The sequence below is a fragment of the Mobula hypostoma genome, chromosome 17, assembly GCF_963921235.1.
Source record: "Mobula hypostoma chromosome 17, sMobHyp1.1, whole genome shotgun sequence".
Lineage (NCBI taxonomy): Eukaryota > Metazoa > Chordata > Chondrichthyes > Myliobatiformes > Myliobatidae > Mobula > Mobula hypostoma.
Window position 1 is genome coordinate 478,684 of NC_086113.1, and position 15,519 is coordinate 494,202.

Consider the following 15,519-nt stretch of genomic DNA (forward strand, 5'->3'; position numbering starts at 1 on the left):
TTATGCTTTGTTATCAGCCTTAATTATTTGTCACATGTATTTCAAAACATACAGTGAATTGTGTCATTTTGCATCGCATCAAATCAAATCAGCTAAGATTTTACTGGGCTGTCTGCAAGTGTTGTCACACTTCAGGTGCCAGCCTAGCATCCTCGCAACTGTCTAACCCTAACCCGAATGTGTTTGAAATATGGGAGGAAACTGTAGCACCAGAGAAAATCCATATGGTCACAGGGAGAATGAACAAACTCCTTATAGACAGTGGCAGGGAATTGAACCCCGATTATATTGCTGGTTCGGTGAAGTATTGTAATTGTATTGATCTGGGTGAGGGCAATGCTATGATTCTGGTTTTGGTGAAATGACTGGTTATCTTGTCTCTATTCTTCTTTTAACTGTTGTTTGTTTGGATTTTCCTAAACACTAATAGCTGTGCAAAGGGAATAAAAACTGCAGATGGTGGGATCTGAACTGGAAAGGGAATGCTGAAACACTCCAGTCAGCATCTGTACAAAGAAACAGGTCCCAGATGTCAAACTGGTGAAGGTTCCAGCATCTTCACTTTTTAGTATGTAGCTATATGCGGGAAAATAATAAGTCTTTAACATACCACTGCTAAACAAGAAAGCTTTCTGGTTACCACCAGAATTCGTGCTGTCACTGAATCAAAGAATTGTAAAATCAATTTCAACAGACAGTTATAAAAAATCTTATTTGTCACTGATTGGTTCTTTAATTTGCTATGTTTTCATTTAGGTTGAATCTGTTAGACAATTATCAAATCAACATAGAAACAGGATGCTGGAACTGAAGAAGCCAAATTCATCTGCAAGAGCATCAATGGTAAAATAATCTACTGTTGGAAAATAGTTATCTGGGAAAGAATAGATTATCGTTGAAGTAGCTTTTACTGTAAGAGTAATGCTGAGGTTGTTACCCTACACCATATTGAGTGAATTAACATACAATCTGCTCTAAACATGCAATAAAACACAAATATCAGGATGCTGTTCTACACAGGCTTTGTTCTCGGTGTCTCTCTGACAGACTAATTATTCACTTAAATGTAAAGGTGTACAGTGGGATGTAGATCGTTTGCAGATATCAGCGGCAAAATGGCAGTTGGAGTTTAATCTGGCCAGATGTGAGATGTTGCACTTTGGGACATGATAGAAGGGCCCATGGCATTTAATTCTCATCGCCTCATTATAGGAAGCGACTTTGGAGAGGTTGTAGAAGAGGTTTAGCAGGATGCTACCTGAGTTGGAAAACATATGGTCCGATCTGATAAAAGTTTCTAAGATGATGAGAGGCATAGATTGAGTAGACAGCTAGTATCTTTTCCCTATGGTTGAAATATCTAATACCAGAGGGCATGCATTTAAGGTGGGTGGGGGCAAGTTCAAAGGAAATGTGCAGGGCAAGTTTTTAACATAGTGGTGGGTACACTGAATAGGGTGGTGATGGAGGCAAATTCGATAAAGGAGTTTAAGAGTCTTAGATTGGCACATGAATGTGCAGTGAATAAAAGGTTATGGACATTGTGTGGAGAAGAGATTAGGTTATTTTTGTATTTAATTACTAGTTTAATTAGTTTGGCACAACATTATGGGCTGAATGGCCTATTGCTGTCCTGTGCTGTACTGTTATTTTGATGTATACACTTGTCCACAAACTATTTCTCGGCATTGTTTCAAGTGTAAGTGAATTCTTAATGGAATGAGGCAAGTCTGAATTATACCAAACACTTCTATTATACTGAAATTTAATACATACAACTGTGAGGTGAGTTTTGGTTTGCCTTTCCTTGATTCGTATCTGTGGCCAGTGGTGTTCCACAGGGATCTTTGTGATGATTTGGGTGAAAATGTAGATGGTAGATTTGCAAATGACACTGAGATTAATGGAGTTGTGGACATTGTAAAGGACTCTGACAGGGCAGAGATCAATTAGTTATGGACAGAGAAGTGCTGGATGGAGTTTTATCTGAGCAAGTGTGAAATGTTGCACTTAAGAAGGTCAAATGAAAGTAGAAAGTATAGAGTAATGGTAGACCTCTTAAAAGCATTGAGGTACAGCGAGACCTTGGGGTCCAGGTCCAGAGTTCACTGAAAGTGGTAAGGAAGGCATACAGCGTGCTTGCTTTCATTGATATGGAGTACTAGAGTAAGGAAGTCACACTGCAGCTATATCAAACTGTAGTCAGACCTTACTTGGAGCTTTGTGTGCCATTCTGGTTGCCTCATTATGTGAAGGACATGGAGAGGGTGCAGAAGTGCTTGACCAGGATGCTGCCTGGATTCAACAGATTAAGCTGGAAGGAGCGGTTGGACAAATGTGGGTTATCCTTCCTAGAGCACTGGAGACTGAGGGGAGACTTGATTGAGGTTTTTTAAATGATGAGAGCCTTATTCAGGTAAACAGAATATTCTCTGCAGAGCAGAAATGTCAAACAGCAGAGGATATGTCCTTAAGGTTGGTGGGTGGAAAGTTTATAGGTGACACAAGGGGCAAGTTCTTTATGGTAAGGGTGTTGGGTGCCTGGAGTAGGTTACCAGGGGTAGTAGTGGAATTGGGCAGTTTGGTCGAGTTTAAGAGGATCTTAGCTCGACATATGAATATGGAGGGTCCTGGACGATACACAGGAAGAGGGTATTTAGATTGCCATCAGGATTGGCACAACATGGCAGACGGAATTGCTTGTGCAGTGCTGTACTATTCTGTGTTCTACCTTTCACTGAATGACCATCTTCCCCTCCATTCTGGTTTCTGATTGGACTCCATATGAATAACTCATCTGTCTACAATCCTTAAACCTTCTCAGCAGCTGCACAACAGATCTTCCCTCATGCCAACAAATTGGCACCAATGCAAAAATGAGCCAACAAGGTAAATATTACAAATTAAGTTAATTAAAACACACCAGATGACTGTAGACACAAACTACAGTCCAACACTTAATTCTCCTTTGGCTCCTCCCACTTCCTTCAAACAAAAGGTGTAGCCATGGGTACTTGCATGCCTCCCAGCTATGCCTGCCTTTTTGTTGGCTATGTGGAGCAGTCTATGTTCCAAGCCTACATTGGTGTCACTTCCAGCTTTTCCTATGCTGCATCGATGACTACCTTGGTGCTTTTTCCTGCACCCATGCATAGCTCGTCGACTTCATCAACTTTGCCTGCAACTTCCACCTTCCCATGCCACCTACCCCTTTCTCTATCTCTCTGTCTCTGGAGCCAGCTTATCTACTGATGTCTATTATAAACTCACTGACTCTCACAGCTACCTGGACTATACCTCTTCCCAAAAATGCCATCCCTTTCTCTCAGTTCCTCCATTTCTGCTGCATCTGCTCTCAGAATGAGATTTTTCATTCCAGAGCCAAGGAAATCTTCCCTTTCTTCAAAAAAAAAAGGCTTCCTTTCCTCCACCGGCAACACTGCCCTCAACCACATTTTTTCCATTTTGCACATGTCTGCCCTCACCCCATCAGGGATAGACTTCCCCTTGTCCTCACCTACCATTCCTCCGCATCCAGCACATAATTCTCTGTAATTTCCACAGTCTCTAATGGGATCCCACCACCAAGCACATCTCTCCCTCTCCTTCTCCCATCCCCACTTTTTGCATTCTGCAGGGAACTCCTCCTACACAATTTCTTTGTCCATTTGCCCCTCCCCACCGATCTCCCCTCCTGGCACTTATCCTTGCAAGCAAAATAAATGCTACACCTGCCCCTACGCCACCTTCTTCTCTATCCCATAATGTGACCTGCTCTTCTACCTCCAACCCTGTCATAATCATCTGCCCTGTGCCCCCTTCAATTTCCTGCATCTCCAGGGAATCGTACTTAACTGCTAGACTGCTGTGGTATTTGGCAACACACATCAAAGTTGCTGATGAACGCAGCAGGCCAGGCAGCATCTCTAGGAAGAGCTACAGTCGACGTTTCAGGCCGAGACCCTTCATCAGGACTAACTGAAGGAAGAGTGAGTAAGAGATTTGAAAGTGGGGGGGAGGGGGAGATCCAAAATGATAGGAGAAGACAGGAGGGGGAGGGATGGAGCCAAGAGCTGGACAGGTGATTGGCAAAAGGGGATACGAGAGGATCATGGGACAGGAGGTACGGGGAGAAAGACAAGGAGGGGGGAGGGGAACCCAGAGGATGGGCAAGGGGTATAGTCAGAGGGACAGAGGGAGAAAAAGAGAGTGAGAGAAAGAATGTGTGTATAAAAATAAGTAACAGATGGGGTACGAGGGGGAGGTGGGGCATTAGTGGAAGTTAAAGAAGTCGATGTTCATGCCATCAGGTTGGAGGCTACCCAGACGGAATATAAGGTGTTGTTCCTCCAACCTGAGTGTGGCTTCATCTTTACAGTAGAGGAGGCTGTGGATAGACATGTCAGAATGGGAATGGGATGTGGAATTAAAATGTGTGGCCACTGGGAGACCCTGCTTTCTCTGGCGGACAGAGCGTAGGTGTTCAGCAAAGCGGTCTCCCAGTCTGCGTCGGGTCTCGCCAATATATAAAAGGCCACATCGGGAGCACCAGACGCAGTATATCACCCCAGCTCACTCACAGGTGAAGTGTTGCCTCACCTGGAAGGACTGTTTGGGGCCCTGAATGGTGGTAAGGGAGGAAGTGTAAGGGCATGTGTAGCACTTGTTCCGCTTACACGGATAAGTGCCAGGAGGGAGATCAGTGGGGAGGGATGGGGGGGACGAATGGACAAGGGAGTCACGTAGGGAGTGATCCCTGCGGAAAGCAGAGAGAGGGCGGGGAGGGAAAGATGTGCTTAGTGGTGGGATCCCGTTGGAGGTGGCGGAAGTTACGGAGAATAATATGTTGGACCCGGAGGCTGGTGGGGTGGTAGATGAGGACCAGGGGAACCCTATTCCTAGTGGGGTGGCGGGAGGATGGAGTGAGAGCAGGTGTACGTGAAATGGGGGAGATGCGTTTAAGAGCAGAGTTGATAGTGGAGGAAGGGAAGCCCCTTTCTTTAAAAAAGGAGGACATCTCCCTCGTCCTAGAATGAAAAGCCTCATCCTGAGAGCAGATGCGGCGGAGACGGAGGAATTGCGAGAAGGGGATGGCGTTTTTGCAAGAGACAGGGTGAGAAGAGGAATAGTCCAGATAGCTGTGAGAGTCAGTAGGCTTATAGTAGACATCAGTGGATAAGCTGTCTCCAGAGACAGAGACAGAAAGATCTAGAAAGGGGAGGGAGGTGTCGGAAATGGACCAGGTAAACTTGAGGGCAGGGTGAAAGTTGGAGGCAAAGTTAATAAAGTCAACGAGCTCTGCATGCGTGCAGGGAGCAGCGCCAATGCAGACATCGATGTAGCGAAGGAAAAGTTGGGGACAGATACCAGAATAGGCACAGAACATAGATTGTTCCACAAAGCCAACAAAAAGGCAGGCATAGCTGGGACGCATACGGGTGCCCATAGCTACACCTTTAGTTTGGAGGAAGTGGGAGGAGCCAAAGGAGAAATTATTAAGAGTAAGGACTAATTCCGCTAGACGGAGCAGAGTGGTGGTAGAGGGGAACTGATTAGGTCTGGAATCCAGAAAGAAGCGTAGAGCTTTGAGACCTTCAAAGCTTGTTGTTTGTGGTATTTGGCAGTGCCTTTTGATTATGTTTAGAAAAGTAATTGAGATAACTTCTGGTCAGCTCTTGTGTGTCAACAGGCTGAGCTTGTGTTACAGAAATCTGTGGTTCGTCACTCCATCCATTGCAGTAGAAGGTGAAATGTCAGTCGTCTGTTTTGTGAGAGCTGCTGTTGTATGTCACTGGGTAGCGGGTAATACCGAGCAGGTGGAACATTGATCAGTGCTTGATCCTCCTCTCATCTCCGCATCACATTTCAGTATCTTTCTCGTTCATAGTTTAGCGTAATCAGGATTTCTCAGGCCTGTTAACAATTCAAACAAAAGACAAACTGCCAGAGGAACTCAGTGGGTCAGGTAGCATCTGGGGAGAAGAAGGAATGAGGGAAGGTAGCCAGTATAAAGGGATGAAGAGGGAGCAGGTGGGTGATAGGTGGACCCAAGTGGAGTGTAAGGGATGATGGGCAGCACAAACATAGAAACATAGAAAATAGGTGCAGGAGTAGGCCATTCGGCCCTTCAAGCCTGCACCGCCATTTATTATGATCATGGCTGATCATCCAACTCAGAACCCTGCACCAGCCTTCCCTCCATACCCCCTGATCCCCGTAGCCACAAGGGCCATATCTAACTCCCTCTTAAATATAGCCAATGAACTGGCCTCAACTGTTTCCTGTGGCAGAGAATTCCACAGATTCACCACTCTCTGTGTGAAGAAATTTTTCCTAATCTCAGTCCTAAAAGGCTTCCCCTTTATCCTCAAACTGTGACCCCTCGTTCTGGACTTCGCCAACATCGGGAACAATCTTCCTGCATCTAGCCTGTCCAATCCCTTTAGGATTTTATACGTTTCAATCAGATCCCCCCTCAATCTTCTAAATTCCAACGAGTACAAGCCCAGTTCATCCAGTCTTTCATCATATGAAAGTCTTGCCATCCCAGGAATCTATCTGGTGAACCTTCTTTGTACTCCCTCTATGGCAAGGATGTCTTTCCTCAGATTAGGGGACCAAAACTGCACACAATACTCCAGGTGTGGTCTCACCAAGGCCTTGTACAACTGCAGTAGTACCTCCCTGCTCCTGTACTCGAATCCTCTCGCTATAAATGCCAGCATACCATTCGCCTTTTTCACCGCCTGCTGTACCTGCATGCCCACTTTCAATGACTGGTGTATAATGACACCCAGGTCTCATTGCACCTCCCCTTTTCCTAATTGGCCACCATTCAGATAATAATCTGTTTTCCTATTTTTGCCACCAAAGTGGATAACTTCACATTTATCCACATTAAATTGCATCTGCCATGAATTTGCCCACTCACCTAACCTATCCAAGTCACCCTGCATCCTCTTAGCATCCTCCTCACAGCTAACACTGCCGCCCAGCTTCGTGTCATCCGCAAACTTGGAGATGCTGCATTTAATTCCCTCATCCAAGTCATTAATATATATTGTAAACAACTGGGGTCCCAGCACTGAGCCTTGCGATACCCCACTAGTCACTGCCTGCCATTCTGAAAAGGTCCCGTTTATTCCCACCCTTTGCTTCCTGTCTGCCTACCAATTCTCTATCCACATCAATACCTTACCCCCAATACCGTGTGCTTTAAGTTTGCGCACTAATCTCCTGTGTGGGACCTTGTCAAAAGCCTTTTGAAAATCCAAATATACCACATCCACTGGTTCTCCCCTATCCACTCTACTAGTTACATCCTCAAAAAATTCTATGAGATTCGTCAGACATGATTTTCCTTTCACAAATCCATGCTGACTTTGTCCGATGATTTCACCGCTTTCCAAATGTGCTGTTATCACATCTTTGATAACTGACTCCAGCAGTTTCCCCACCACCGACGTTAGGCTAACCGGTCTATAATTCCCCAGTTTCTCTCTCCCTCCTTTTTTAAAAAGTGGGGTTATATTAGCCACCCTCCAATCCTCAGGAACTAGTCCAGAATCTAACGAGTTTTGAAAAATTATCACTAATGCATCCACTATTTCTTGGGCTACTTCCTTAAGCACTCCGGGATGCAGACCATCTGGCCCTTGGGATTTATCTGCCTTTAATCCCTTCAATTTACCCAACACCACTTCCCTACTAACATGTATTTCGCTCAGTTCCTCCATCTCACTGGACCCTCTGTCCCCTACTATTTCTGGAAGATTATTTATGTCCTCCTTAGTGAAGACAGAACCAAAGTAATTATTCAATTGGTCTGCCATGTCCTTGCTCCCCATAATCAATTCACCTGTTTCTGTCTGTAGGGGACCTACATTTGTCTTTATCAGTCTTTTTCTTTTCACATATCTATAAAAGCTTTAACAGTCAGTTTTTATGTTCCCTGCCAGTTTTCTCTCATAATCTTTTTTCCCCTTCCTAATTAAGCCCTTTGTCCTCCTCTGCTGAACTGAATTTCTCCCAGTCCTCAGGTGAACCACTTTTTCTGGCTAATTTGTATGCTTCTTCTTTGGAATTGATACTATCCCTAATTTCTCTTGTCAGCCACGGGTGCACTACCTTCCTTGATTTATTCTTTTGCCAAACTGGGATGCATCCATGCAATCCTTAAATGCTTGCCATTGCATATCCACCGTCAATCCTTTAAGTGTCATTTGCCAGTCTATCTTAGCTAATTCACGTCTCATACCTTCAAAGTTACCCCTCTTTAAGTTCAGAACTTTTGTTTCTGAATTAACTATGTCACTCTCCATCTTAATGAAGAATTCCACCATATTATGGTCACTCTTACCCAAGGGGCCTCTCACGACAAGATTGCTAATTAACCGTTCCTCATTGCTTAAAACCCAGTCTAGAATAGCCTGCTGTCACAAGAGATGTGAATGCTGGACATGAGGAGATGAGTGGTGATAAATGGAATCAGGTGGAAGAAGGGGTTGGGGAAAAGTGTGTGAGTTACGAGTGGTTACCTTGACCTGCACCTTCTAATCCACTTAGTTCCCTGAACTACCTTCTCCCCCAGCCACCTAATACCATGCACATTTTCCACTGGTCTCCATCCCCTCTCACATCTGGTTCCCCTACCCTCTAGTACTTGGATTCATTCATCACCTTTCTTACTGAGTCTACCATTTGCACATTTTGTACTTTCACTTATCAATCTCCATCTGTACCTTCACTCACCCCTCACCCCTCACCCCCACCTGACTGTTTCTGCCGAAACACCACCCCCCCAAACTTCCTGGTGTACTTCCATCCCAATCTTGTCCCTCCACGAAGTTGGCAGACCTGCTGAGTTCCTCCAGCAGTGTTTCCAGCGTCTGGGATCTCTTGCGTCTTCTAACAACTCAAAGATGTTAGGTATCCTGGTCTTTGAGTTCCAGAATCCCTGAGATTTACTTTTGTAGTAACTACAAAATGCAGTGTAAAAGCCCTTGTTTAAGTGTGAAGATTGGATAACCTGGAGTATTGTGTGCAGTTTTGGTCCCCTGATCTGAAGAAAGACATTCTTGCCTTAGAGGGAGTACAAAGAAGGTTCACCAGATGGATTCCTGGGATGACAGGACTTTCGTATGATGAAAGACTGGATTGACTAGGCTTATATTCACTGGAATTTAGAAGATTGAAGGGGGATCTGATTGGAACGTATAAAATTCTAAAGGGATTGGACAGGCTAGATGCAGGGAGATTGTTCCCAATGTTGGGGAAGTCCAGAACGAGGGGTCACAGTTTGAGGATAAAGGGGAAGCCTTTTGGGACTGAGATGAGGAAGAACTTCTTCACACAGAGAGTGGTGAATCTGTGGAATTCTCTGCCACAGGAAACAGTTGAGGCCAGTTCATTGGCTGTATTTAAGAGGGAGTTAGATGTGGCCCTTGTGGCTAAAGGAATCAGGGGGTATGGAGAGAAGGCAAGGTACAGGGTTCTGAGTTGAATGATCAGCCATGATGGTACTGAATGGTGGTGCAGACTCGAAGGGCCGAATGGCCTACTTTTGCACCTATTTTCTATGTTTCTATAAGTAGGAGCAGACTAAACGGACAGGAAGTAAGCTGGTCACCAGCATTAAGGCACTCATTGTACCCCTTAAGGTATTCTAAATTAGTGGTGTTAAACTCGTATTAAAAATGTGCTCTAAGTTTATCTTTAAATTTTCGTAGGAAATAAAAGTTATGAAGTAATTTGAATGCAGTTTGTTTTTGTGTACAGCCTTTATTATTTTGACTATTTTCTAAATGGAGAGAAAATACAAAAAAAAACTGAGGTGCAAAGGGACTTGGGAGCCCTTGTGCAGGATTTCCTAAATGTTGATCTTGAGGGGACCTACCTGGGGGAAGCAACAGAGGCCATGCCTCTGGCACTGCGTCTGGCCAAGACTCAGAAGGGTGGGGAACTGAAGAGTATGGTAGCAGTGATAGGGGACTTTATAGTCAGGGGGACAGGTAAGCGATTTTGTGAACACGGAAAGGAAACGTGGATGGTAGTTTACCTCCCAGGTGCCAGGTTCCTCGATGTTTCTGCACGCTTCTATGATATCCTGGAAAGGGAGGCTGAGCGGCCAGAAGTCGAGGTACACATTGATACCAGTAACATGGTTAGAAAAAGGGAGGAGGTCCTACAAACAGAATACAGGGAGTTAGGAAGGAAACTGAGAAGCAGGAACTCAAGGGTAGTAATTTTGGAATTGCTGCCTGTGCCACATGTCAGTGAGGATAGGAATAGAATGAGGTGGCAGATAAATACTGGCTGAAGAATTGGAGCGGGGCAAGAGATTCAGATTTCTGGATGATTGGGACCTCTCCTGGAGCAGAGCAGGTGGGACCTGTACAAAAGGGACGGGTTGCACTCGATTCCAAGGGGGACCAATATTCTTGTAGGCAGGTTTACGAGAGTCGTTGGGAGTGGTTTAAACTAATATGGCAGGGGGATGGGAACTAGTATGATAGAGCTGAGGATGAACCAGCAGGTTTACAGGTAGATGAAGGGTGTAACATGAATGTAAGGAAGGACAAGCCAATGACTGGGTACAAATGCAGACAGAGCAAAGAGTTAAATTGTACCACAGATGCAACACTCAAAAGGGCAAGGAACTCAAGACTGAAGATGATGTATTTAATTATATGCAGTATTTGGAATAAGGTGGACGAACTCTTGGCTCAATTACAGACTGGTCGGTATGACGTTGTGGGCACCACGGAGTCATGGCTGAACAGAGGCCATAGTTGGGAGCTTAACATCTAAGGGTATACTTTGTATCGAAAGGACAGGCAGGAAGGCATAGGCGGTGATGTGGCTCTGTGGTAAGAGATGGAATTACATCTTTAGAAAGAGGTGACATAGTCAGAGAATGTTGAATCTTTGAGTGGAATTAAACTGCGAGGGTAAAAATAAAAACCATTATAGGAATTATATGTAGGCCTCCAAATAGTAATCAAGATGTGGGTTTGAGATTGCATAGGGAGCTGGAAAAGGCATGTAATGAGAGTAAGGTCACATTTGTAATGGGAGACTTCAATAAGCAAGGGGATTGGGAAAATTCAGGTTGGTGTTGGATATGAGATGGCTTTTTAGAGCAGCTTGTGTCTGAGCCTACTCAGGGAAAGGCTATCTTAGATAGGGTGTTGTGTAATAACCCAGATCTTATTAGGGAGCATAATGTAAAGGAACCTTAGGGGACAGTGATCATAATATGATTGAATTCATAATGCAATTTGAGTGGGAGAAGTATAAGTCACATGTATTAGTATTGCAATAGAATAAAGGAATTAGAGGCACGAGAGAGGGGCTTGCCCAGGTGGATTGGAGGAGGGTTACTGGTGGGGGTGATGGCAGGACAGAGATGGATACAGTTCTCAAATGGCAGGGCTAGGCAATTGTGCCTGACAAGGGAACTTAAGGACTGCATAAAAGCCAAGGGAAGGGCATACAAGGTAGTAAAAGTGAGTAGGAAGTTGGATGATTGGGAAGCTTTTAAAATCCAACAGAAGGCAACTAAAAAATGCTATAAATGAAAAGATGAAATCTGAGGGCAGTCTAGCCAATAAGATAAAGCAGGACATAAAAACATAAGAAATGGAGCAGGAGTGGCCCATCGAGCCTCCCTGCTGTTCAATAAGATCATGGCTGATCTGTCCATAAACTCAGCTCCATCCACCTGCCTTTTCCCCATAACCCTTAATTCCCCTACCATGTAAAAATCTATCTAACTGTATCTTAAATATATTTAGCGAAGAAGCCTCAACTGCTTCCCTGGGCAGAGAATTCCATAGATTCACCACTCTCTGGGGAAAACAATTTCTCCTCATCTCCGTCCTAAATCTTCTCCCCTGAATTTTGAGGCAATGTCCCCTAGTTCTAGTCTCACCTACCAATGGAAACAACTTTCCTACTTCTATCTTATCTATTCCTTACAAATTTTTGCATGTTTCTATAAGATCCCCTCTCATTCTTCTGAATTCCAGAGAGTATAGTCCCAGAAGACTCAATCTCTCCTCATAGGTTAACCCCTTCATCTCTGGAATCAACCTGCTGAACCTTCTCTGCACTGCCTCCAAAGCCAGTATATCCTTTCTCGAGTATGGAGACCAGAACTGCACACAGTACTCCAGGTGCGGCCTCACCAGTACCCTGTATAGTTGCAGCATGACCTCCCTGCTCTTGAATTTAATCCCTCTGGCAATGAAGGCCAACATTCCGTTTGCTGCCTTGATAGCCTGTTGTACCCGCAAGCCAACTTTTTGCGATTCATGAACAAGCACTTCCAAATCCCTCTGCACAGCAGCATGCTGCAATCTTTTACCATTTAGATAATAACCTGCTCTTTCATTTTCCTTTCAGAGTGGATGACCTTGCATTTATCAACATTGTACTCCATCTGCCAGACCCTTGCCCACTCACTTAACCTATCTATATCTCTCTGCAGACTCTCTGTATCCTCTGCACAATTTGCTTTTCCACTTAATTTAGTCTCATCAGCAAACTTAGATACACTCTACTTGGTCCCCTCTTCCAGATTGTTAATGTATATCATGAACAGTCGCGGGCCCAGTACCGATCCCTGCAACACACGACTCACTACTGATTGCCAACCAGAGAAACACCCATGTATCCCAACTTACTGCTGTCTATTGGTTAACCAATTCTCTTTCCATGCTAATACATCACCCCAACTCTGAGTACCTTATCTTATGGATATCTTTTATGTGGCACCTTATCAAAAGCCTTCTGGAAATCCAAGTAAATGATGTCCATCTGTTTCCTTTTATCCACTGTGCTCATTATATCCTCAAAGAACTTTAGTAACTTTGTCAAACAGGATCTGCCTTTGCTGAATCCAAGCTGCGTCTGCCTGATGGATCCATTTCTTTCCAGATGCCTCACTATTTCTTCTTTAATGAAGCTTCAAGCATTTTCCCAACTGCAAATGTTAAACTAACTGGCCTATAGTTAGCTGCCTTTTGACTACATCCTTTTTTTTGAACAGTGGTGTGACACTCGTCATCTTCCAATCTGTCAGAACCTGCCCAGAGTCCAGAGAATTTTGGTAACTTATCACCAAAGCATCAACTATAACCTCTGCCATTTCTTTAAGTACCCTGGCAAGGATGGAGGAATGGCTGACAGGCAAGAGGCAGTGGGTAGGAATAAAAGGGGCCTTTTCTGGTTGGCTGACCACCTGGATAATGCTGGTGGAATTGTGAGAATCTCAGTTTTTGATTTCTCTAGTGCCTTCAATACAAACCAGCTACTTCTTCTGAACAAGAAGCTGCAAATGTTGGATATAGACAAATCGACTATTTCCTGGATTACTGACTAGCTGACAGATAGACCCCAGTTTGTACGGTTGGGTAGTTCTCTGTCTGAGATGGTGGTGAGAGGCACTGGAGCCCCACATGGGACTGTCCTGTCTCCTTTTCTGTTCACTCTGTATACCCAGACTTTCAGTACAAATCTGAGTCTTGTCACTTGCAGAAGTTCTCTGATGACTCTGCGATGGTTGGGTGTATCAGAGACGGGCAGGAGTCAGCGTACAGAGGACTGGTGGACAAGTTTGTGGAGTGGTGTGGGAGGAATCACCTGCTCCTGAATGTGGCCAGGGAGATGGTGACTGATTTTCGGAGGAAGAGGACTGTGACAAGTCCTGTATACATTCTGGGAGAAGTAGTTGTGGTGGTGGAGGAGTACAAATACCTGGGTGTTCACCTCGACAACAGACTTCACTGGAAAAACTACACCAAGGCTGTTTACAAGAAGAAGATGAGCAGACTCTGTTTACTAAGGAAGCTGAGATCCTTCAACGTTTGCAGGAGGATGTTGGAGATCTTTTACCAGTCTATTGTGGCGTGTGCAGTCTTCTGTGCGGCTTTATGTTGGGGGAGCATCACCGGTGCTGGGATGCAAAAAGACTAAATAAACCCAACCAAAAGGCCGTCCTTGGCTACAGTCGGGATTCTTTTGAGTTAGTGGTGGAGAGGAAGTCCCGAAACAAACTGTTATCCCATTATGGACAATCTGGCACATTCTCTCCACGACCTCCTGAATAAGCAGCAGAGCACCCTTTCAAACAGGCTCATCCAGCTCCACCGTCACAAGGATTGTTCCAGAAAATCTTTCCTACCAAATGCAATAAGCACATACAACAGTTCACCTCTGTGCAAATTAGTACACATCTTAGTACAATAGTCTGTTTTATTATTCCGTACATTATAAATTATTATTGTGTACATTATCATTCTGTTCTTTATTATTAAGTCTGCAGACTAAATGTGTTTTTAAATGTTGCTGCTGTAACGAAAGAATTTCCCACGTGATCAATAGAGTATTATTTATTATTATTATTATTATGACTAGTGGTGTTGGTCAGGGGTCAGTATTGGGATCGCAACTTTTCACATTTTGTCTGTGATTTAGATAATGGAATTGATAACTTTGTCGTGAAGTTTGCAGATAATACAAAAATAGCTGGAGGGGTAGGTAGTGCTGAGGAATGAATGTGATAGCAGCAGGACTTAAACAAATTGGAAGAATGGGCAAAAAAGTGGCAGATGGAAGAGTGTTGGGAAATGTACGATATTGCATTTTGGTAAAAGGAACAATAGCATGGACTATTATCTGAATGGGGAGAAGGTTCAAACATCAGAGGTGCAAATTGACTTGGGAGTCCTCATGCAAGACTCCCAGAAGGTTAATTTACAGGTTGAGTCTGTGGTAAAGAAGGCAAATGCAATGTTGGTATTTATTTCAAGGGGAGTAGAATATAAAAGCAAGGAGATAATGCTGAGGTTTTATAAGACACTTGTCAGGCTGCACTTGGGGTATTGTCAACAGATTTGGGTCCCATATCTCAAAGGATGTGTTGTCATTGGAGAGAGTCCTGAGGAGGTTCACGAGGATGATTCCGAGAATGAAGGGGTTAACCTCTGAGGAGCCTTTGGCAGCTTTGGGCCTGTACTCACTGGAATTTAGAAGAATGCGTAGGGATCTCATTGAAACCTGCTGAATGTTGAAAGGACTAGATAGGGTGGACGTGGAGAGGATGTTTCCTGTGGTGGGGATATCCAGAACTAGAGGACCAGCCTCAGAATTGAGGGGTGGCCTTTTAGAACAGGGGTGAGAAGGTATTTTTTTTAGCCAGAGTGAAGTGAATCTGTGGAATGCTCTACCACAGACTGTGGTGGAGGCCAAGTCCGTGGGTATGTTTAAGGTTGAAGTTGATAGTTTCCTGATCAGTCAGGGCATCAAAGGATATGGCAAGAAGGCAGGTGTATGGGGTTGCGTGGGATCCAGGATCAGCGAATTGCGGGGCAGATTTGATGGGTTGAATGACCTAACTCTGCTCCTGTCTGGTTATGGTCTTAATCTGCAGGTCGAATCTGTGGTGAGGAAAACAAAGGTGATGTGAGTATTCATTTCAAGAGGACTGGAATATAAAAGCAATGTTGAGGCATTATA

At 44.3% G+C, this 15,519-nt stretch overlaps 1 protein-coding gene across 1 annotated transcript in view; it reads left to right on the forward strand.

Annotated features, from left to right (window-relative positions):
- nup42 (nucleoporin 42) overlaps positions 1-15,519 on the forward strand; it is a 64,924-nt gene that overhangs the window by 36,100 nt on the left and 13,305 nt on the right. The window contains exon 5 of the mRNA XM_063069408.1: positions 757-843. Coding sequence (XP_062925478.1) covers positions 757-843 — 87 coding nt within the window. The remainder of the gene's footprint in view (positions 1-756; positions 844-15,519) is intronic.